General features: G+C 45.5%; 1 protein-coding gene across 1 annotated transcript in view; it reads right to left on the bottom strand.

The window, feature by feature from the left end:
* HTR4 (5-hydroxytryptamine receptor 4) overlaps positions 1 to 23,842 on the bottom strand; it is a 117,519-nt gene that overhangs the window by 47,626 nt on the left and 46,051 nt on the right. The window contains exons 4-5 of the mRNA XM_075715634.1: positions 9,592 to 9,745; positions 7,080 to 7,648 (exon numbers count right to left, since the gene is read on the bottom strand). Of these exons, the coding sequence (XP_075571749.1) occupies positions 7,080 to 7,648; positions 9,592 to 9,745 (723 nt within the window). The remainder of the gene's footprint in view (positions 1 to 7,079; positions 7,649 to 9,591; positions 9,746 to 23,842) is intronic.

Raw genomic sequence — 23,842 nt, 5'->3', positions numbered from 1 at the left:
TTTCGGCTTGCCAAACGCCAAGGGACGACTCTGCCCCGGGACAGCCGGAGAGGAGGCAGGCGAGCAGAGGACAGGGGGGCTGTGCTGGCCAGGCTGGCAGCTGGAGGCTCGGCTGGGCTGGGGTGGGAAAGCCCCACTGCTGGCGCCAGCCCACGGCTGCTGCTGCTGCGGAGGAGCGGTGGGAGCCGCGGGGGCTTTCCGACCCCCGGCAGCAAGTGTGTTATTCTGCCTCGGGAAGCTCTGCGGTCTCTGCGGCTGTCTTAGTGCCTAAGGAAGGATAAGAGATAAGACGAACAGGAGGAGGCAGAACAGGAGGAGATTTTTCACTTGCAAACCCAGATCCTTGAGAGACCTGACAGTTTCATCAGAAAGCAGCTCTGAGTAACTAACCTCAGTGTTTTCTGAGTCAAGCCACAACTGCTGCCCACAAAATCCCACCATCGCAGGCGGGACGGGATTGCTGCTCCATCCACAAGGGAAATGACCCACAAACAAGCCCTACAAACACAAGGGAAATGACCCACGCCGGGCACTGAACCTGGTGTGTGATTCAGCCCATATCCATGCCTGGATGCACAGGGAAACCAGAGCACTCTTTAACCCATCTTGTGAAGCCATTCCTCAGCCCCGGAGCTCAGAAACGGAGGATCTGTAATGCCACAGCCACCAAATACCCCTGTTTCTGTGAAGGCGACTCCACAGGAGAAGGGGACAGTGCGTGGTGGCACAGGGATTTGACCTGTGAGGACGTGACTGAACACTGATGGAGTTAATGACCTTGCGAAATGAAAGCTGTTGAAAAGGCATGGTCATTCAAAACATCTTTGAAAAGACACAAATTGCTTTGATTCCATAGCAGTGGACATCTGGGCATCCTGATGTGTATTTGCTGCAGGCAGCACCCAGGCTGCCCCTCAGGCAGGGGGGTCCTCCATGTTGGGGTGTCAGGAAGACCCCCAGAAGCAAGGGGAGATGGGGCTCTGAGCTAGCAGCCTTGCAAAGCCAGGAGAGTTTTAGGATGGCTGCTCGTCCTTGTGAAAAGCTACCTTGTAAACAAAGGGGGAAAGTCTCTAACTTATTCACGGTTTTAAAGCTGCATAAAGTAATGCAGTGCCATCAGCCCATCCATCCCGCCTATACGTAGTGGTCTAGCCCAAAGTCACCTCTGCTCCTGGCCAGGAAAAAGCGAGGAGAAAGGAAGAGCTCCTACTTTTGCCTTTACGGACTGGGAGCTGCAGCACAAAGCTAAACCCATGTGCAAATTCTCCCTCAAGCCCTGACCCTCCTGCCAATCCCACATGTCAAACCCCTGCAACAGGAGGGTCTGGCTGCGCGGAGCCGGGGCAGTGGGTGCACTGGGCACCCGTGGAGCTCCCCTCACTGTGCGGAGAGCGCTGGCACTGCCACGGGTCTCCCCTCAAATTACAGCAGACGTTTCACAGTATGCATGTGCCGGGATGGGCGTCGAGCTCAGAGCTGGGGCAGCTCTGTGCAAGGGATGTGTAGGGGACTGAGCCATGAGGCAGGACCACCCCTGTGCACTCCCGTTGGGGAAGCATTGCCGAGAGGCGCACATCACTTTTTCTTTCACCCCACGGCAGCTCTGACCTTCTCTTGCCTACAACCAGGGTGGATTTATTTTTATTCCAACAGATCTGTAAGCCGTGGAGTTGCTAAACTTCTGAAAACTGGAGACCCGAGTTGCTGCATTGCCTGTTCCAACAGCAGCAAGGAAGCACTGGGGCTCGCTGCAGTTCAGGAGATTTACTGGCACAATTACTCATGTTCCCTATAGGGACCAGTAAGACTCCACAGCGGTGTTCTGGCGTTGAGTGCTGGCTGCATGCAATGATTTACTGCACGCTTCTCCCAGCATTTTGTGCACCTTTAGAGAGCTGACATGAGTGTGGGCTGACTGGGTTATTTACTTAATTTTGTATTTATGAAGATGATGAACTTCCAGCCCCCCAAGCTGCATGCTTCTTTTTTTTCACTTTGTTTCTCTTGGCTGTTCTAAAAGGAAAATCAGGATGTGTTTTACTTCGGAGAAGTAAAATTGGCATCAGTCCTGTCTGACAAGACCTCTCTGTGATGGAAAAAGAGTAAATAAACCACTCACTATAGCTTTCCCTGAAGAGACTAATACTGTGCTCTGCTGAACAGTGCACTTCTGAGAGGAAATGGGGAATATACCAAAGTGACTTCCTTGACCCAGACGTTCCAGATTTCATCTACTCTGATTATTGCTCAGTTATATTTTACCCAAAGTCATCTTCTTTGCTGTGGCAAAATTTCAGAACTTGTTTTATCCAAGAATTCAGGCAATGCTGATATGGGTTCCCATCCACTTGTGCAGTATGAGATTTTAATGACTCATAAAGGCATGACTTTGTTGTTTTGTGTTGAATAAATATCTATGCATGACAAAAGATATGGAAGCAATATGTTTAAAGGGGAAGGCAACATTTTTCAGATGATTATGGCATTTTGCTTTCAGTCTCGTGCTGCACAGAACTCCTGAACACATGTTACAGCCATCCAGAAATCCGTATCTATTGCAGTTAATTATTGTACTCATTTTTGCCATACGTTAGTTGAGTGCTCATTGTAAATTCTCCTATCCACTCATTATTCAGAATGATTCCCAAGTCCTTTCAATGAATGATATGCCAAACTGTAAGTTATTAGAACTATGAATTGCAAATATTTATAATGAATTACACAATTTATGCTGCAGCCAGAGAAACAAACCTTTCTGTATGACATGTGGGTTGCAATCTCAGCCATTGAAAAATGAATAGGGCATGAATTTCGGATTGTAGCCACACCTGCATATTTCAATTTACCATTTGCATGTGTCCTGCCTGAATTTTCCAGTTGATGGTACACATCAGAATTGAAATAGGTGAATATCTAGGGGTAAAAAAAAAGGGGTTCTGGCAATTCCTACACTTGCAGAAAGCAAACTTGGAAAACAGGCAAATCAAAATTTTCTTTCAAAGCTGAATATTTAATTCTAATACTCTTTCCCATCGTGCACATAGATCCAGCTCTAACCAAATCCTATCTCCTGGCTGTTCACGACATCTTCAAAATGCATTTTGTGCCACGTCTTACCCCACCCAAGGGATGGGTGTCTCTCACACCAACTGATGGAGAGTTCAAGAACAAAATGGGTGACAGGAAATCCTTTCCCCATCTTCTGGTTCACGATTTAGGGGTAAAATGGGGTGGTTACCAGGGGATTAAGAAAGCTGTGGTTACCCTCATATCATGGTTGAGCCACTGTGCAGTCTGCTCCCTTGTCCCATCTCCACTGTGGTTGTGTCTGGCCCCAGGTGTGCTGTAAAAAGTCTCTCCCTGCCTGGGTCACCCAGACCACCACAGTCTTCACAGATCACTTGAAAAATAAATTTTAAAAAAAAGAAGGAATGAGAACTGTCTCCCAAGCAGTCTCTCAGTCTGTGTATGGTGAGGGCGTCTGCCTCTTCTCACTGCCGTGTTTTATCGCACTCTGCTCCTCCTTCTTCTTTTTTTCCCATTCCTAATATAAATGTGAAAAATCCCAAAATGGGAATGTCAGAAATTTTGACACTGAAGTTACCAGAATTAAAAAAGAAGAAATGCCTTCCCTCCCTGCAAGGCACTCTCACAGGTCAGATGCATCCAAGAGCAAGAGCCTGCATTTTAACCGTGACAAGCATATTCTTTGCACTAGCAAACACACCAGTGAGATGATAGTGAGCATGGACACAACGGTTTGGACAGGTAGAGCTGAAGGAAAGTTCAGATCTTCTCAAGATTGGAAGTAGAAAGGAGTTAGAAATCCCAGTCCTTCTGTCAACCATTCCTGACTCCCTTTGAGGCTACATGACTCACATCAGCTTAATACAAAATTGCAAATCTCTGCGGTTTCTGGGGGAGGAACTCTGCCCTAGATTCAGCACAAGATCTGTCCTGCTCTTCACTGCTCTCCCTGCCAGGGTACAAAAAGCAGCTGTAAAATCCCACTTGCGCAACTTCCCTATTTGCAGAAGCTCTTGGTCAGGGAGAAACAACTTCGAGGTTGGAAAAGAAGTGTGTGAACCAGGTCCAGCCCCTACGCAGCTTCTCAGTTGGGTTGGTATGAAGCCAAGCCATACAGGAAGGCTTCAGTATTTCAGCTGCTGGGCACAAAACCCTTGTATTTCCATGCTAGTAAAGCAAATGTATGCTAGACCTTGAGAGAACCTGCCTCAATGAATTTCTCTTCCATTCATGCTGAGTCCAAACTTTTTTGCACTTAAGAGAGAAGCATTGAAGAAATACAAATTCCTCAAGTGAGGTTAACTGTCCGAAGACTACAGTTAGTTGGTTTTCCTTTAATCCCCACACCTCTATCATCAGCAGCACATAATCTGCACCAGGGAAAGAAGTCACACTTTTCTCATCAGTTACAAAGCTGAGGAAAACAGAAAATAATTGCTCTCTGAAGTGCTGATGTGCAGAGCCACATCGCTCCGGCACGCAGAAGGAGGAGGGGATGTGGCAGCAGGAAGCAAGTGCCTTCTGCAGAGCTGGAGTGACATGGAAAGGGAGCAGATAACCTGACTTGCGCTTGTAGCATGTTGAAGAGAGGCAACATGCTCTTATCCATAAAAGTACTTATAAAAGCTAGAAGTGGACAAGTCGCCCTGTGCAGGTTTGGTTCTTATGGGGCCTTTTGCAATGGCTGTCACACCTAGATTGACAGGATTGTTACACATTTCCATGGATAACTTGTATGTGGGAGCAGAGTGGTACAAGTGGGAGAGAGAAGCTGGAAATGAGGAAAGCCTGATCTCAGCTCCATGGTGGGATCCATCATTTACTGCAGCCTACCAGAGCCTCTCCAGTTGGCTGAGGCGGCTGAGACCATGGCCACCCTTAGCTTTGGAGGGCAGATGACTCTTCGCATTTGCTTTGGCCATCACAGGGATATGTTTAAACATCGATATGTTTAAAAAGAGTCTCAAAATTAGGAGTTTGTGAGCTCAGGGACACTCAGCACAGAATGAAGAAAACCCCCAGCAGCTCGGCCCTCCAGCAGAGCCTCTCTGTCTGCTCACTCTCTCGGAAGCCTGTCTCCACTGCCCAGCGTCGCCAGGGCAGTACTGGCCTGAGCCTCCCTGTCCCACAGGGCACAGGCAGGATGATGAGGTCTCACAGCAAGATAACTTAGTGCAAAAGCAGTGAGACAACTTGGAGACAGGAGGAGGCACCGGATTGCCATCTGCAACACTTGGAGGTCAAACATCAGCACAGACTGAAGCAATTCACCTTCCGGGCTGACGTGCTCCCTGCCCTCCACGTCTCAAACCCACACCTAAGAGAGGCTCCCTGTCGTCCCTCTGCCTTGTATACTTAACAAAAGGTATCTTGTTGCTGTGCTTACTAGCCAAAATAGATGCCACTCTCCCTTTCTTTGTGTTTAGACCACATGGCTGGCCCCATGGTGAGAGCACGGAGCCGCCCCTGTTAACCAGGGATGGGACCAAGCCCTCCCTCCCTTCTCCCCACACAGGGATGCCTCCTTTCTCCCCACACAGGGATGCCTTTCCAGCATTCGACCCTGCACCTCCCCAGCCAGAGGTACCGGCTCACTCACTGCAGGATGGCGCACTGCATCCAACAAGGGCAGCTCTCTCAATCTTCCTAACCACAGCAGAGGAGCTCCCGGCTTGTTCCCCGGAGCACGGCTCCAACAGAAATACAAGCTGAGCATGGCATGCATCCATCATAGACAGAGGGCTCTGGGTCCATAGCCCCCGAACAGTTTTTAATCAGCAGAAGATAAATACATTGTAATGTCCTTCATGGCTTAAAAAGCTTGAGAGGTCTGTCTCAAGGTTGTGACAAGCCCTGCCCCGTCTCCCACCCGTTACACGGTTCAGGATTCTTTCGAAAACTTCAGAGATCATTGCAGAAGGGAGCTTGGGGCAAACCAGCAAATCAGACTCAGCTGGGAAGTGCTCAGTGTCTGATTTAGTCTCCACATGGGTTCAGCTCTGAACACAGATATGCTTACAAAGTCCTTATCTGCATGTGAAGAGCCATGAATCCATCTACCAGATGAACCGAATCTCCTCTAAACAGTTGCATAGAAACACCTATGGTTTTTTTTCAGAGATTGCAGTTTGTTCTAATATTACAGGAGCTAATTGTTCTTCCCTGCCTTCCTCCCGTGCTCTGCCTCCCACCTCTCCGCTTGGTGAGGAGAAGACAGCAGAGGGTGCCTCCTAAGACAGAGCCCTCCAAACCCCTCTGTACCCCTACAGTGCACAGCCCACACGCTCTCTCTTCCATGAACACATTGTGGTACTCAGTGAAGAGTGGGGTGTGTGAGGTGTGGGGTTCAAATTCACTGGGACCCCAAACTGCCAACCAGCCGGACTATGTCCTGTAGCCCGTGGGAGGCATGCTCAGCTCCCAGCGCTCCTGCAGAGCTGGGTGCCACTGCCTTGCACAGGGGAAGGCTTTGACTGGGTTACAGTAAAAGGCAGACACCCCAGAATTTTCTGAGCTGCTAAAACACAACGGCAAGGATCCCCCCCCTCAAGAGAGCCATGGAAGTGCCTCAGCAGGGTCAAGGCATTTGGGGAAGTTCATCCTTTGCCTTTCATTAGTTCAGAAGATGCAGCAGTGGCTGGTGGGGCTACAAAGCCAGAACCTGAGAAGGGGCAATGGGAGTCATGATCCCTTTGCTAGAGAAGATGGAGTGGGCAGCCTCCCTCAAGGTGCTCCCTGTGGGGTCAAGTTGTTCCCCTCAGACCAAACAGCAGGGCTTTGCAAAATGCATACATGACTTTTGCATTGTCCCAACTCTTTTCTGAACACACCTCTGGAGAAACTGCGCATGCCAACACCTATCTGTTATCCACAAACCCAGTTTTTTTGAGCACCCTAAGAATTTCTGGATGCTTCTCTTGTCCCATACCCTTTTAAACAGTTAATCCATCAGATCTTTCAAATGCAAAGCAAAACCAATCGTTTACAAAAACTCTAGAGAAGTACTCTTTCTAATGACTCCAGGCATTATGCAGCATCCGAGAAACACTCACCTTAGTACATGAGTCGATCCATTTATTGTGGTGGTGGAACAGGGGACCGTCTGCCCCAAGATGGAAGGCCTTCGGTATCGCTCATCACCACAGCACAGGATGATGAGGAAGGCACGTCTGAAAGACTTGTTCAGGAAGGCGTAGAGAAAAGGGTTCAACCCTGAATTGATGTAGCCCAGCCACAGGAAAGCCGTCCACAGCTTCCCCGGTACTGTGTAGTTTATGAAAGGGTCCACTATGTTTGTGATAAAGAAGGGGGCCCAGCACAGGCAGAAGCACCCCATGATGATGCACAGGGTCTTGGCAGCTTTGGTCTCAGTCTTCATGCGGTGCGTGCTGTGCTGGTCCGGGTGGTGCTGCCGGCCGTCGGTGGGGGCCCCCGCGCGCTGCAGCACCTGGATCTGGCGGGCGTGCTCCCTGGCCGTGACGTAGATGCGGTAGTAGGCCAGCACCATCAGGAGGAAGGGAATGTAGAAGGCCACCACGGAGCAGGTAATGGCGTATGGCTTGTTGACCATGAATATGCAGTAAGTGGAGTTGGAAGCCTTGTTGAACTGCCTTTGCTGAATCTGGGGCAGGGGGAGGAAGGACAAGGACAAAGAAGGAAAGAAGTTCAGCACTGCTCCTCCAATACCAGCAGTCTGTTTGCCAGGACACCTCACCACCACTTTCCACTTCTCTCTCCTCCCTCCCCTCTCCCATCCACAGTACCTGCCTTACCCACTGCTGCCTCTCCTGCCTGTGCTCACACCATGGGCTCTCCAGCCCTGCTGATCCCCACGTCTGCAGGACCAGCCCACGTTGCAGCTCTGGCACCCGAGAGCATACCTCAACCTGGCCAGTGAAAATCAGCCTAACTCCCCAGTTCAGACACAGTGAAGGGGAATAACTTCACTTTGTGCCATGCTTTTTTGCAGTGCTCACTGCTTTGTTCATCAGGGCGTGTTTTACACCAAGGATGCACAAGTTTCATCCAGCCGAGTCCCACAGGGGTATTAAAGAAGGACCAGATGGACAGGGAAGGGACTGTGCTGCAGCATCTTGGGGGCAGCCTGAGGCAGGAGAAGTCTGCAGGTTGAGTCCGTAGGCTGAGAACTGGTCAATGACTTGTGATGGAAACAGAGACAGCAGAGGAAGAAAAGGGTCTTGCATGTGAGTTTGGGGAGCAGGGGGCATAACTGGGACAGACAGGATTTCTCTGAGGCCATTCTTGCTCCAAAACAATGTCACTTCAGGTCCATCAGGCCCATAATTTCTGATGTTTATTCCAACAAGAGAATAACCCTGTCTCTTATTTAAAATTATAATATCACAATTATTAATTAAATTGTTTAAATTATTTATTTAAATTTATTAATTTAAATGTATTTATTTAAATAATTTATTTAATTTATAAGTTGGGCAACTAAGGAAGTTTACATCCAAAATAAACTATGAAGCATTTTCACTAGGTGGTGTTTGAACCTTGCACTACCTCTCAGCATGCAGCTACTGAAATCTGCATGGTGAATGCCAGTAAGTCACAAGGAAGGGCAGGGCTTGCACTGGTGTTTAGAAAGTCTGGTACAGGCAGCTGGGTGTTGAGTCTTTTCTGAAAAGGTGTGGGAAAAAAATCAGTGGCAGAAATCAGATACCTGATGTGGTCTGTTAAATGAACAAAATGCACCTCCCTTTTCTACCAGCTGCATGTCCTAAAGGTGCTTGTCTGACAGCAATTTTGGCTTTATCGCCTTGTCTAAAGGCTTGGCAGCTTGCACCTGTTATTCTCCATGAGCCAAAAAGTATTCATATCAACTTGACTGAGACTTGGCATAGAAGATGCCACATCTCTTTAAACAAGCTCTTCTAAATAAGGTCTTTTCACAGTTTGCCATTTTTTAATTCCTGCGTCTCCAGATTGGAAGGAGAGCAGATTTGCAGCTCTTAATTCCTTGCCCTGCAGACGGGATCCTGCAAGTGAAGCCAGACTGCGGTGGGGAAAACTGACTCCTGCTGAAATGACTTGCACGGAGGAACTTCATCTTCTTCCCCACCTTCAAGCCTTACACCAAGACTGGGGATATTGATGGGACTTCCAGGGAAGCCTCGGTTTCCTGGCTCTCCAGACGTGGCTAGCATGGCAAGGAAGGATCCTCAGGCTCAGCCAGCAGTGGCCAGCACTCCCCAAGAGCTGAAGAGGCCAAGGGGAACCAAGGACTCCCGAGGTGCCTGTCAGGAGCCAGCTGGAGCTTGGCGTGTTTTCAAAGGACTTCTCACTGAAATGATTAGTAGATGCAGGTAAAATCCTCTCCCAAAGCCACCACTGTCTTTGTGACAGTCCTTCCAGGACACAGTCACTTCAAACCCTCTTAAAGACAGCCTCCAGAAATTTAACAGCCCCCGTGCATCGATAACAAGAAATTTCTCCTTCAGCCTCTCTTGTCTTCTTCTCTCTGAATATTGCTTTTTAAAGAAGAATATACAGCACCAAATATATTTGATACCAGGTTGGTGTACCTTCTTAGCTACTCACCAGATCAATGATGCCAATGCTATTCCAGCCTTGCATGATAGGGAGGAAAGAAATAAATGTCGGGATTACCCAGCACCCTCCAAGCATTACAGCGATGCGCAATGGAGTCATCTTGTTCCTGTAAACCAGAGGCTGGCAGCAGATAGCATAGTACCTGCAAGGAGAAAAGTGAGAGAACAACCATCATCAAAGGAGACTTCCAGGTCTTCAGAAAATAAAACTGTAAAGCATTTTCTCCATCTTGCTTCTCCTGCCTTTCAAAATAGAGAAAAAAATGAGTCTATAGCCTATTTCCATTGACTGCCTCTCACACAAGGAGCTCAGGATATTTTCACAGCATGAGTAAATAAGGTTTCATAGTGCCCTGCAGGGGAAAGCCAGTATTTTCTGTTTTCCGACTAGGGAAAATGAGGCACAGATTAATGCTGTGGTTTGTCTGAGGTCACAGAGTAAGGGAGTGACTTCACATTCAGCCCTCTTCTCCCTCTGCACTTAGTCACAAAGCTGTCTGCACCCTCCTTACCACGATGAATGAGTCCACCTTCCTTCCATTTAGCCCTAACTGAGTAAGTGTTGGGGTTTTCCTAACCGCAGTGGACATGTATTTTGACATGACTGCAAAAGCTGTTACTGCAAATTAACAAAGCGTTTCAAAGCTGTGAAAATGTCAGTAAAATGAAGTGTGTTTTTCCGTAACCAAGCTCCCTTTCTACCTCCCAGGAATCAGCCTCTTGTCTGGCTGGGCTTTAACCTTCTGCCACAAGGACAGGGCAGATGTCTGCATGGGGTTGCTAGCCTTTCCACCGTCAAGGGGACGTGCCCCGTGCTCTCCTTTCTCTTCCTGATCCATCCAACAAATTCATAGTAAAACAGGTCCCTGCTCGCTATGAACTAAAAATGTCTTCTCAAAGAGATACAAAATCAACTCTTCCGTCTGTTTGGTCCCTCTGCTACCCACCTCCTAGCAGATTTCTACATCAGGAAGGTGTACCAGAGCTAAAACTGGAAATTTCTTTGCTCTGAAATTAATATAGGCCCATAAGCACAGCAGATCAGCAACCATATAGTCCTGTTGCAGATTTCTGGTGGTCCTGACCTGACAGTCTGCCTCAGGTTCCCAATGAAATGTTTTCAATCTTCAGAGTTTTGGATTTCAGCACTCATTGTAGACAGGCCAATACTGATGTCCCCACTGCTGTGACAGGGAACTGGGGTCCAGAGACATAAGAAGCACCCATAAAGTCTCAGCTCTTCTAAATAATGAAATATATAATTCAGCTATGTGCCTGATTAATATATTTTCTTAGTGAATTAATAATGATCATCTAGCAGATGTAGTTTCCAGATTTGGTAAGCACAGAAATTATGCAATATGGTGCCTCATAAGATATGAGCACTGCATTGAAGAAGTGGCCACAGTTTCAAAAACTATTTATAAAGGGAATAAATTATCTCTGTCAGAGATTTTTTTGAGTCAAGCCTCACATCAAGGCATAATGTGTACGTAGAGAGAGCCTCACTGCTGAATGCCTGTAAAAGTTGATTTTATGAGGTCAGTAGAACCATGAATTAGACATTACATTAGCAAACACACACTAAAGCTGGACCACTAACCTGAGATGCCTGCAGCACATTAAAATAAGACATATGTGAATACACACATACACACAGTTTATGTGTATGTGTTAGAGAGAAGTCCTTGAGGTGCACAATTTATTTCATCAAGATATGAGTAGGAACCAAAAGTTTTGTGCTAAACAGGCACAAAAATCGAAGAATTTCCAAATTGTCTTAAGACTTTTTTTTTTAAAGTCATGTGGAGTCAACTGAATTGCTTTATTTTGATAAAATCAGATTATATATTCCACACAAAGGGTTGAAATAATATCAAGGTGTCAAAAGAAAACATTTTTTAAAAATCTCTTTGAAACAAGATTCAAAATGTCACAGGGGAAAAATGTTGAAGCAAGCATTCAACTATTTCAATTTGATCATTTCTACATTCTCTTCTGGTTTCGTGTGTGCATGAAAATCAGCCTGTTCCTCTGAAAAGTTTCGCTTTCAAAGAAATGGCATATTTGACAGTAACTGTTCTTGTAGAGCACTGGTGAAACGTTCCTCTTGTGGAGCTCACGCTACCAGCCATGGCAGTCAGTGGGTCTGATTCCTGTCCCCTCTAACGCAGCCCTCATCCCTCCCACGAGGGAGAAGGAGAAGCTGAACGACTTACAGGAACAGGATTTACTTCGTTTTGGAGCTTGCCTTTATTGGATCATGAGCTGAACAAGCAAGGGTATCCAGCCTCGAAGATATGCAAAACTCAACTGCGTAAGGTCCTGAGTGACCTAATTAAAGGAAGATAGCTTTAGGTTTGAGTTTGGCCCTGCTTTGAGAGGAGGGCTGGATCAGAGACCTCCAGAGGTCCTTTCCAACCTACATTTTTCTGAGACTATCAGACAATGAGGACCATCATGGTCAAATTTCAATATCTTAATGATTTCAGAGGATAGAATAAGTATTTCCTTTTTTCCTAGGATAACCATCCTCCTCCTGACAGCCACAGTGTGTTGTGTAGCCTTGTCCTGTGTTGCTAGAGCTTATTTGGATTTCCCCCTACTCTCTAGATATCCTTCCCCCAGGAAATAAACTGACCTTTGAATTCAAACAGGTATTTTCAGTAATGTTTTTGACTGCTTATTAGGACAGATGGTGTTTCTCTTGGCATTATGTGCAACTGCTTTTCTGAATCTAAACACAAGGGAGACATAGCTGGCATATTTAATTCTTTACTATCTGAGAAACACCTACTGGAAAGGGCTACCCAGTGCTGGACAGCAGAGGATTCCTGTGACATGCCTGATGGCAAGTTACTGCACGTCACAAGAGACTACATTTATTTGCAGAAAGAGCAAAGAAGAAATTCAATAAATAAATGGGAAAGAACAGCCAAGACACCAGCTACCATTTCAAAAGTTGAATAAGCAGACAGAAAAGGAAAACCACAATACATTGCTAATTAACTACAGCAGGAAAACAATTCTTCCAAGCAGTCTGAGTTATTACATTTCTGTACCTCTATCTCTGCTGCAGCTGACAGCATTACACTGACTTGTACACACTATTAAGAGCCATTAGAGTAAAAAATATGCCTGTAAAAATGACATCTTAAGCTCTCATATTTCTTCCCTCCCAGTGATTCAGCAGCAATTTTCCTCCACTTACATGTCAAAAGATTATACATATATATTTTTTGCTAACTGCTGCTACCATGACTTCCCTTGTGTTCAGAAAGTGGAGCTGGGTTCCTCCTGCCCTACACCGTTACCAGTAACAAGGTTCCGCAATCAGAGTGTGGGTGACAATTTTGCTGATGGCGAGGGAGGCAGAGAAGCACACCATCCACTTTTCCATAGCTCAGCAGGATTTCCATTCATGGCCCAGAGAGTCAGATAATAGAAATATGTGTATGTTAGCAGAAGTCATTGAAGTCACACCAATTTTTGCAGTAGCTGGTGATTTGATGTATGTGATGGTTTGGGCATTTAAGCAGCTATTTATTCACTGAGAGAAAAGTAATTATATCTCTAAGATTATCAATTGTTTTAGTCAAAAGCTGAAATAAAGACATTTTTTTATTCTACACTTCTGCTTCCTTTCAAGCTAGACTTATTTTCCTGTGCTCATAAAGAATATCTATTATGTACTGGTATGACAGTGTGATGGATGAATATAAAATGTAATATATACACATGATTAATACCATTCCCAAGTTTAATTAAATATTAATTCTTACTATTACCAGCCAAGACCCATGTTTCTGCAGTTTCTTGAAAATGTTAACTTCCCCGTTACCTACAGCAGAGCAGATGATGCGAAACACAGCCTCTCCTCTGCCTCTGTTATGACACTCTTCGCTGAAGGGGAAACACAAGAATCCCTTCCTGGAGCTGTAATCTTTCAAGTAGCTCCATAAAGCAAAGGTTATTATAATACTTTTCCTTTCCCATATCAGACATTTGCCACATGAATGAATCAAGTGCTAACATTTCACAGATGGCTCAGAACAAATCCATAGCTCTTATGGCCACTGCAGATATGTCCAGCTACTGAGGATTTGCGACCTGCCCAGCATCACTTGGTGGCTCCAAGAAACACTGCAGTGGTCAGACTGTGTCTTGAGGAACATGAATGTGATGCGCCCTGGTCTTCCAGTGGAAGTTCCAGTGGTATAGATGTGGGGGGACCGATTAGTGCCACGTGGATCAATTCCCAGAATTGGACCGCATGTGTTACGAACACTTTCCCAGCATCTCTGAGGGGATGCAGGTGCACCTCTATTACATTCACGAAAGCTATAAAAACCGCTCAAGGTTCAGTGATTCAGTGCCCCAGTGCCCCAAACTGTGGGGTAATTTTTCCTCCATATTCCTACATTCATCACAGTCACAGTCTGGAGCTGCCACAGTCACATGGAGGAGCCTCATATACACAGTGTCCACAAGCTGTAAGCACAAAATGTTTTATCCTTTCCCGACAGGACTTGTGCTTTGCCTGCTGGCGAGCTCCTCTTTACAGTCAGTGCTACACGTAAAACCAGAAAGCACATATAAATGCCTGATGAACTGTACATCAGCAGCACATTTGTACCTAACAGCCTTCAGCACTCTGGGTAGAGAAGACATAATATCACATTCCTCAGCAGCAGGATCATGGACAGCTTGCCTAATGTTAAACTTCTGTATATGTGAAGACAGGAGATGGCAGATAAGCGGCAAACTGTGAAGCCAAAGAGAAAATAGACAGAAAATGAATCTCAGTTATATTCTTGCCTTGTACGACTGAATGCTGAATCTGCTGTGCTGGTCCAAGGCTTTCGTGGAAATTTAAGTGCTGTAAATCATGGCTGTTTGCTGTTGCCATTTTGCCTGTATGAAAAATCCTACGCATCCATGCGCACACATGTATGCACACTCCTTGTATCATACACTGCCTTTCCTCCAGGGAAAAAAAAAAGAAAAAAGCCAATTCTTGAAAAGCACATCAACTTTTAAGTGATGACACCTGTAGTTATTACAAGTTTATAGCTTCTAGGTTCTTGGAGATGAGAAAGGAAAGTGGAGGGACTGAGAAATAGCATTGCATTTCAACACACTGGTGACCTAGATCTGACAGCAACAGAACTTAGCTGGACGGCTACTTGTGGTAGTGACTACCTGCATACTCATCAAGCACCAACACGATGAGACTCCAGTTGTGACCAGGATCTGTGGTCAAGACTGAAATCAAGGGTCCAACAATCTAGATAACCAGCTGGGCCAGTAACATTAACATACACTAGTTTCTGTGGTTAAAGAGAAGCAAGCAGTGATACAGCAGCCAGCACATCTGGCCACCCATCAGCCTGGACATCCAAGCACCTCCTCAAGCCCATGGTGGTGTACAAGCTGCCCTGGGCACATCTCCAGAGAGCAGTCCTGGGGTCTGCAGCAACTGCCTCAGGATCCGTGATGCTCTAACCACACCACTGCTCTTTCCTCGCCTTATGGGCATTACAGAAATACAATTACTTAGCTACATTAGGTAATTCCTTGCCCTTGGAGAAAAATTAAAGTACCCCCCTGGTTTGTAATACAATTTTATTTGAGTTACAGGTATGTAGACACTACCCTGAAAGAAGCTCCTTAGGTATCACAGACAGACAAATACACACCCACCTTTACTAAACAGACTGGTTCTGTGGGTGGCCCACATTTAAAACCATTTGGTGTCATGTGCATGTATAAAATTATATACGTACCATATGTTTTATCATCACTGGCGCCAAAATGAGCTGAGGAAAATTTACGGAATACTAATACTGAATAATTTTTTTACCCTCCTTAAAGATTCTAGAAAAAAAAAAACAGACAAGAGGGTGGGAAAACTGTGGGTGCTGTTAGCTCTCTCCCAAAGTTAGGGTGCAACAACCATGCCTATACAGGCTCTGTGCCTATATGTGTCTGCTGAACTGTGTCTTAAACACCAAAGTGGGAATGATTCATATCTGATTTCCTGAAGAAAGAGAGGCCAAAGAAATGCAACAGGAGAGAGCCAGACTCCACTAGCTGCCACCGCAGGGGACTCTGCTCTTAACCCAACAGCCGGGAGGAGGCTGAGCCCGGCAGAGGGGCTCCCGGGGGCTGCGTCCCCAGGCAGCCAGCTCAGACGCCGACGATACTGAACTGTACTGATGGAAAACTCTTGCAGGTGGCAAGGACATTTATTTCAGAAGCTTCTTCCCCTTGCAGGACACAAGTTACATATAAGGATTTGGCTAGTTTGGAAAATCCCCTTCTTTGTCTTTTTGGAGTTCTATGGTGGCGCACTCCACAAAACCCCAATCTGAGCGTGGTTTTGCACACTCCTCCTCTCCCTCAGTTAATCCAGACTGAGCCAGAGCCTTCCACTGAACCCTGACCAAGCAGCAAAGCCTAAGGAGCCAGGACTTCAATTTATTTGTGCCTGTGTGAAATTAAAACAGCACTACTGGTTTTGCTGATATTTCAGTGAAACCAGATTCTGGCGTCCACATAACCAGACTTTTACTTTTTTTTGGAGAGAACAGGTCTTTCTCTTTTCCTTTTTCCCACTGAGCAAATAAGCTATGGACTCCGACTGTGCCAAATAAAACAAAGTTATGCATCGCTGGTCCAGAAAAAAAAATGTCCTAAAATGATTATATCTAACAAAATTAAATTCTTATTAGAAAAACAACGGCCTGCTGGTGTTGAGATAATTACACTGAGAAAAATGCTAAAGAGAACAGTTAATTGGAACTGGATAAATTTAGCTAGTAATACAAACAAACGTATGTTGCCAAACAGAGATAGAGGACTCCTTCATCGTCCCTGTGCGGGTCGGTGTGTGTGGAGGGTTATTGGCAGCAACAGTGGCAAAAAAAATTACCATATTTCTAAAGGGTTTGTAAAGATTAATAAAGGACAGTGCATCCCTCAGGCTGTGCCATGACCATCTGCTCCGTTATTTTTCTTAATGCTCTCGGACCTGAATTCTGCAAATCCCATGTTAGCTTCCTGCGGGGATAACTCCACAGTTACATGTCATGTCTTGCAGCCCTCGTGGCCGCTCTCCATTTGCCCTTGCTCAGCCCCTTCCCATGCTGCCTCTCTGTTCCTCCACCTAAGCACCTGGGAGCTGTACGAGATCAGATGCCTTTCCAGCTGAAAAGTGCACGGGGGATTTATGGCCTGGTTCAAAACTAGAGCTGGAATCTGTGTCATATAATCAGATTGCTGACTGCCTAATCATTACTTACTGACAGCTATTTAAAACCTAGTAAGTCTCCCCACTAATAACCTCCCTCCTCCCCTGGCCAGCCAGCAGATGTTTCACAGAGCACAGCTGGGCACAGCTGTTTTCTCCCTGTCCCTGAGAAAGACATCACGCTCCCGACCTCAAACCCCACCATGACTCAAGCATCCTTTGGCGAGCCAGCCGATGCCCCTGTGCCTCAGCTGTGTTGGCTGTAACCCCATGCAAAAGAGACGGGCACGGAGAGCGATGTGAGGCAGCATCCAGAAACCGGGGGCAGCAGGCACAGCGGGCAGAGCTGGCGACCGCCCGAAACCAAGCCACTCCTGTGCCCCCTGCTCGTGCTCTCACACCCGTGCACCCTCCCACCCCACGCAGGGAGAGGGCTTCTTCTGCAGACGGAGTGCTGCTGCAGAGCACCAGGGTTTGGGAATCTCTAAAACATCATCTCTCACAAGGGACTGTGCTAATTTGATGTCTGAACAGTACATTAATGTTAATTAATGTTTGTAAACGGTGCAACGAGCATCTGTCACTCTGGTGCTTCAACACTCTTCGGCTACATCTGCTTTGCTTTAGCCTTTATTTAGCAGTGATTATGTGGTATGTTTGAATTCCAGTAAGATTAGCGTTGAATATACAAACACAGAGTTAGGTCTGTTTTGTTGCACGTTACATAGCAAATCTGCAAATATTTTGAACACGCCGGGCAAACAGCGTACCTAGTGCCCAGCAGAGACATAGACTTGGAGGAAAGCTTCACGGGCTGGGATGCAGCCAGGAGAGCTGGAGGAAGTGAAGAGAGGGTGCAGGGTGCTCTGGCTGCACGAAGAGCAGTGGGGCCAGATGTGCATCTAAGCCCAAGAATATAGACATTTAGGACCTGTTTGTTTGCCTGGGTTTTTTTTTCCCCAAGACTTTGATAAGTAATTGTATTGCAAATTGTACTGCAACTATTTGAGAAGAAAATTGCCTTTCCTGACAGGTTAACTGTATTGGGAGATTCTATCATAGCCACTTGGTCTATTCATATGCAGTACAATTAGTTTTATTGCATAGGCACAAAGAATGGATAGATATGCATAAAACATGCAATAAATAAATAATTCAAGGCTAAATCTTTTCTTTTCTATTAGAATACCAAAGAGATGATGAAAAAGCATAACCCAGTGACAGCAAAATTTGGATTCAGTTGGAGCCCTGAGGTACCTCTGATACCTTGGAAAAACAGTTTTTCAGATGAAACCGAGAGTGTCTCTAGGTCTCTGCAGTACTTTGGTCCCTGTGTCTGACCAGTGAGATCAGTTTATCCTGTGGCAATTTCTCCAGATTTTCTCAAATGCCTTTGAGAATTAAAGCCCGAATGCTTTTTTTTTTTCAGAGGCAGTAATGGAAATAGATAGAAGATATTATCAGATAAAAGTCTTTTCAAGCAACACTTTCTGAGAATGTTGAACAGAATGACTTTCCAAACTGAGTCCTGAGGATTAGATTAACCGCCCAGTTTCTTTAAAAAAACACACAGTTGTATGCCCAAAATAAAACAGAAGGCAGGAAATATATGAATCACAGAAAAAACACCAGCTAGAAAAAGCATTCTCCCATAAAATCTGAATGAACAGCAGGGCAACAGCTAGCAAAAATTAAATAAAACACTATGAAGGAAGCAGGGCTGTCAGTGCTCCTCCAACCCAGCTGCCAGGACGGGTGAAGCAGCGGTGATGGAGAACAGCTCCACAGTGGGCTCAGTCATCCTTCCCCGCACAGAAACCCAGGCATTCATCTACCTGCTCTGACCTTCTCAGGGTCATCCACCACTATCTCCTCCTTTATTCTGCCCTCTTAACACGGTTCAGGAGTCAGTTCTCACTGCGGAAAAAAACAACCCCAAAACAACCAAAAATTGTCACAGAAATTCAAGTTTCTGACAGCACCCTTTAAAGCCTAAGACTGAGGCTTTGCAGACAAGAGGGGAAAAGAAAGACATGTTGCTCTTACTCATATCAGAGTAAGTATTTGAGCTGACCTGAAAGTTGCTTGGAGATGACTACAGAATACTGCAAAAAATAAACTGTCTGGAAGTCTTTTCAAATCTCAACTAATGTTTGCACAGGACAAGATATGCTTTGAAAGCCTGTAGTCCAAGTCCCAAAAGGAGAATTTGGTGCAGCAGCTGGAAATTCGGAGGCTTTGCTAGCCTGTTAAATCCTTGCTGTGAACAGCACATGTTGGGTACACCGCTCATTTGGGTTAGAGGATGGTTACTCTGTCAAGTCATTAATCTCTGTTAGACTGCACTGTCAGGCACCCACATTTTAACTAATATGCACCAGGAACAGCACAACTTTTTGAGTTCAGTCTGCAAAAGGAAGAGGATTTTAAAAATTGGCAAAGTGCTCAAGAAATAGATGGAATTTAGAAAATTTTTGTACTCATATCTATTCAAATGTGACTGAAGTCTGGATATTTTTACTTTTCATCTCTAGCACAGACGTGAAGTGAGGTCAAAATTTTCTCCTTGCCCTTCTCAGGATGATCACAGACCAAAACGCACCTGGAAGTGATGCTCCCAGGACAGTCACAGCAAAGGGCTTAGCACAATGGGAAGGAGAAAAAGGCATATTTAAAAGGTGGGGTTTAGCCTTCTTTTGGTATGGAAAATTGATCTATTATTCTGTATCCACCACTCCGCCCAAGCTGTGTTGAAAATCCCTGTTGTCCTGCTTGCCGAGGAGGTGTGGAAGAGCAGCCAACTTTATGTCAGCAAAAGTGAATTAATCTCTGCGAAAAGGACACAGGAGTGAAGTGGGACTGTCAGTAGCACCAGGTGACCTGCAGCAGGACATGGCACAGGCATAATATCCCCCATAATGCAGCAAGGAAGAGACCATGGCACATCCTTAGGGATGTGGTAAGGGCCAAAATCAAAATGTCTACGTTCTTCCTGTCTTCTTCTACCCAAATGCCTCCTCTGAGGGATGGAGGGAAAGACCTCATGTTTCTTTTCAATCAGCAAATGGTTTATTAAGCAGGCCCAATAGGAAAAAAATTAAATGCCCTTGGTCTTTGTTAATATTTAGGCCTGACAGTGTTGACAGGTAAGGAATACTGGGTTTTGGATCTGCAGGGATCAGGGTCTGCTGCTTGTGTGATGGAAAGCAATTCTTTCATACATGTTTTCTGATTTACCTAATCAGGTTGCTAGACCATGCCAGTGAGCAAGCACTGCAGAAACGTAAAATAACATATACAGTGGTAATTCAGGAAGAAAGCAAGCCTTTTAAATAGACTGTTTGGGACACAAAAGAGCTCATGAATTAACACAGAAATTCCTGGTCAGGTTAGAACTGTTTCTGTGCTCAAGGATGATGTCCAGGTGGATGTTGAACAACTTCAGCAATGGCTATAGTACCCTACTGGTGTCCTACTAAGTTGTATTTTGAAAATCATGTTGATCAGTCAGTCAGTTAGTCACAGGCAGAAATACAGCTTTAAGAGAGGAAGATGACTAGGGACGGACCACCTCTGTAATATTTTCATTTACAGCAGCTCAGGAGATCTAGTCCAGTGCTACAGGAGGCACCTTGGTCTGTCTCAAGCACCATGGTGAGTAGCCTGAACTTGACATTTGGTCCTGGGAGAACCCAGAAGCCCGTAGTCTTGGGACTCAATCAGATTCATACTGAGGTGTCTGATCAAACAGAAAGTGATGAAAGCCAGGCAGCTGACTTGGGATTCCCCTCTTCACATGAGACAGAGAGATCTTGGGCTTTCTCTTTCAGCTGACACTCACTGTCAGCAAACACAGACATAATTGTGCCTTCTTGTACTGGGAGAAGAAATATACCTTTTGAAACCTCTAAGATGAAATCCTGTCTTTTTTCATGTCAGTGGCAAAGCTGCAAATGATTACCCATGGAGTCAAAATAGCATCCAAGATGCACTTCTACAGCAAGACTGAATGGCTAGGAGAGCTATATATGCCCTGCAGAGATTACACGATAGAAAATAATTTCTATGGTAAATTCAGGTGCCTTTGGAGAGGAGCAGCCTGTCTCAGGGATGTTGCTGTTAGTGCTCTGCTAATGGTGTAGTGTGTGGCAGTCATTGCTCTAACAAGCACTCAATAAAGACACTTTGAGAAGAGAAACAAGAAAAACACAGTACCAGAGAATTACCTAAAATTTAGATAGTCTAGTCTGCAGAGGTGTCATTCTTCGGCATGAAAGCACAAAGCAAACGCTAAAGGCTGCGATAATTATCCATGTCAGGCTGCATGCAGCCACCAGCTTGGAGAACCTTTTCTCTTCCCCTTGCTCTGCCTGAGAGCAAAGAACAGCATATGTATGGTAATCACAGGCAAAAAAGAAAGAGCATTTGTGTGTTCTGAAATAATTCCCTGACATCTGGCAATTTCAGGTTTGTCAGCTGTCAAAAATGGCTGCTGTGTTTCTGTATCCCAGACAGTGCAGCTCTGCTCCCTCACCCCTGAACTTGCAGAGGTTTTCAGCACACCCATCACTCATTAATTAATTCACCCTCAGCTTCTTTTCAAGCAATTCGACTGCTGTTTAGTCCATCATCGCCAATACTGGGGGGATGGCAAATATTGGGGGATTTCTCTCTGTCAGTGCATTCATGAGGAAGAAATTTACAGGCATTTTCTGAAAAAAAATTTTTGCTGTGACACTTAACATGATCTCCAGCTCCTTCAAATTCAGTCATAAACACTATTTTTTTGATCAGTTTGGCACCAAATTGGTGGATATTGGAGTTTTTTTAGCCAGCCCGTGTGTGTGTGTGTGTCTATTTTTCCTTCTGCTTTAAAGAATCTTTCTAATCCCGAAGAAATAGGAAGAATGCTTCTGGACAAGCAACAGGTTCAAATACATATTCAATCAGCAGAAATCCTTAAAAGCAGGACAATCTTATCACAGAAGGCCGAGCCACTTAAACGGAGCGATGCTGATATGGGACTCATTCAAGCGCTGTGCCCGTCACTCCCAGACCCCAGTGCACGGGGTGCTGCACCTTCCCAAAACCTTCTCAGAACACACATGGAACAAGGTTAGAGAATTAGCCTCCTCCAAAACACGGCTACAGCTCCTGCTTTCTTTGAAGACAGCCATTCTCCTCTCCTGTGTAGTATTCTAGTGATTAAAGCATTGGCTTAAGATAGGATGCAGTGGAGGTCCCCAGACTCAGCTCCCCACTTCCCTCTGTTCACAACAAGGGGAACCGTCTATGCATTACTGTAGGCAGCAACGCTCACCCTTTGCTATGGCAGCTCTGCACCTGCCAGGGAAAATTCAAGACTCCCTGGGCCAGAGAATAAAAGAGCATAGAAGGCAGAGCAGACCTGTAGTCCCCTCCAGGTGTTCTCACTCTGCTCTGAATGTTTCATTTAGTACAGAATAATCTAATCCATCTTGGTTTAGGGTTGGTTTGTTTGTTTGTTTGTTTGTTTCCATTTCCAGTTCCTTCTACTGAGCGGGGTGTTTGCAAACTCCGTCTCAGGTCTGTTTACATAAAGAAAATCTTCCTGTACAAAACTGTGATCTCTGCTCCACATCCCTAAAAAATTAACTCTGAGCCACGCATTTCGACAGCCATAGCCCCAAGGCTGCCCCAAACCCCTTCACCACCCCCAGCTGAGGCTGTCCCAGGAGCACGGGGACCGACAGGGAGAGATGGCAGGAGCAACAGCTCATGACATGGCAAAGGGTGGTATAGGCAGGAGAAAGGGTCGGGGGTTCCCCTCTGTGCACCCCACACAGGGGTTCCCAGTCCTCTGTGGATGTCAGAGATCAGGGGGTGAAGGGGAGGGGGGAAAATATTTTCCCTTCCTGTCCCCCTCTCTACACAACCTGCTACATTTAATTAAGAGCCTGGAGAATCAAACCCCAACATTTTATATAATAAGGCCACATCCAGAGCGCAGTGCCTAACATCTGCTTTACTGGTAATTGGCTCAAAGTGGCAATTTGTCAACGTTTTTAAGATAATGAGCTTCCTATTTGCGTTCCAGCCATCTAAACTTCCAGATAAGGAGACACGCTGTAGCTGTTGCACGTCAGCTTCTCTCTGGATACAATACTGCATGTGCCGGTGCCCCTCTCTCCCACAAAAAAGGAGTGCTGCCCATCAATGGAGAAGTCTGGCTGGGTACAGACTCTTTGGATGAAAGATGCTATTTAAATATCAATTGTCATGATGATGAGAATGATTATGGTCATTTTGGCCATATTAGTAATACTAAGTAATAGTATTTTTAAAAGTATTGAAATTTCTGCACAGAACTCATATGAAATCTCTAAATAGTGCTTATTAGAATAGCCAGTCAAAATGTTTTCTTCTAAGTATTCATCCTGTGAAAAATTCTTGCTATTCTGTATGCAAAGTTCTGCCATTTACCTTGAAAAACTGCAGACAACAATAGAACAGAATCGTTTGCCATAAATTATTTAGGATTTTGGCTTCATTTTAATTTTGCAAGAAAAGTTTGAAAGAAAAGCAAGTTTTTAGGATCTCCCACAAAGCCTATGCACCCTTTTCACCAGCTTTATTTGCCTCCTTGTTAGCATCACTAGTGGAGATACGCAAATGGATGCCTTAGAAAAACAGCCCATAAAATAAGGGGGGCTTTGCTCTTTCTCCATACAAACTAGTAATGTATGCCAAAATGTGTCATTTAGTAATACCAGTTTTCATCTGCCTGTATGGCTGCTAGCAGGAGGAAGAGCAGTTCTGATAGCACTTGAAAGATATGTCAAATATTTTTTTGACAAGAGAGGGAAAGGCAGATAATTCAGTGTTTCAGTCCCTGGGAAGACGACGTTCAGCACAAGACGTAAGCTCTGCACCAGCCAAGCCTCCCCTGCAGCCCCTAGCAATGAGCAACACCTGACATTGTAACAGAGAGCAAGGACCCTGGCAAAAC

Source organism: Pelecanus crispus, chromosome 8 (assembly GCF_030463565.1).
Source record: "Pelecanus crispus isolate bPelCri1 chromosome 8, bPelCri1.pri, whole genome shotgun sequence".
Lineage (NCBI taxonomy): Eukaryota > Metazoa > Chordata > Aves > Pelecaniformes > Pelecanidae > Pelecanus > Pelecanus crispus.
The sequence above is the reverse complement of the archived record's forward strand: the minus strand, read 5'-3'. Positions and strand labels throughout refer to the sequence as shown.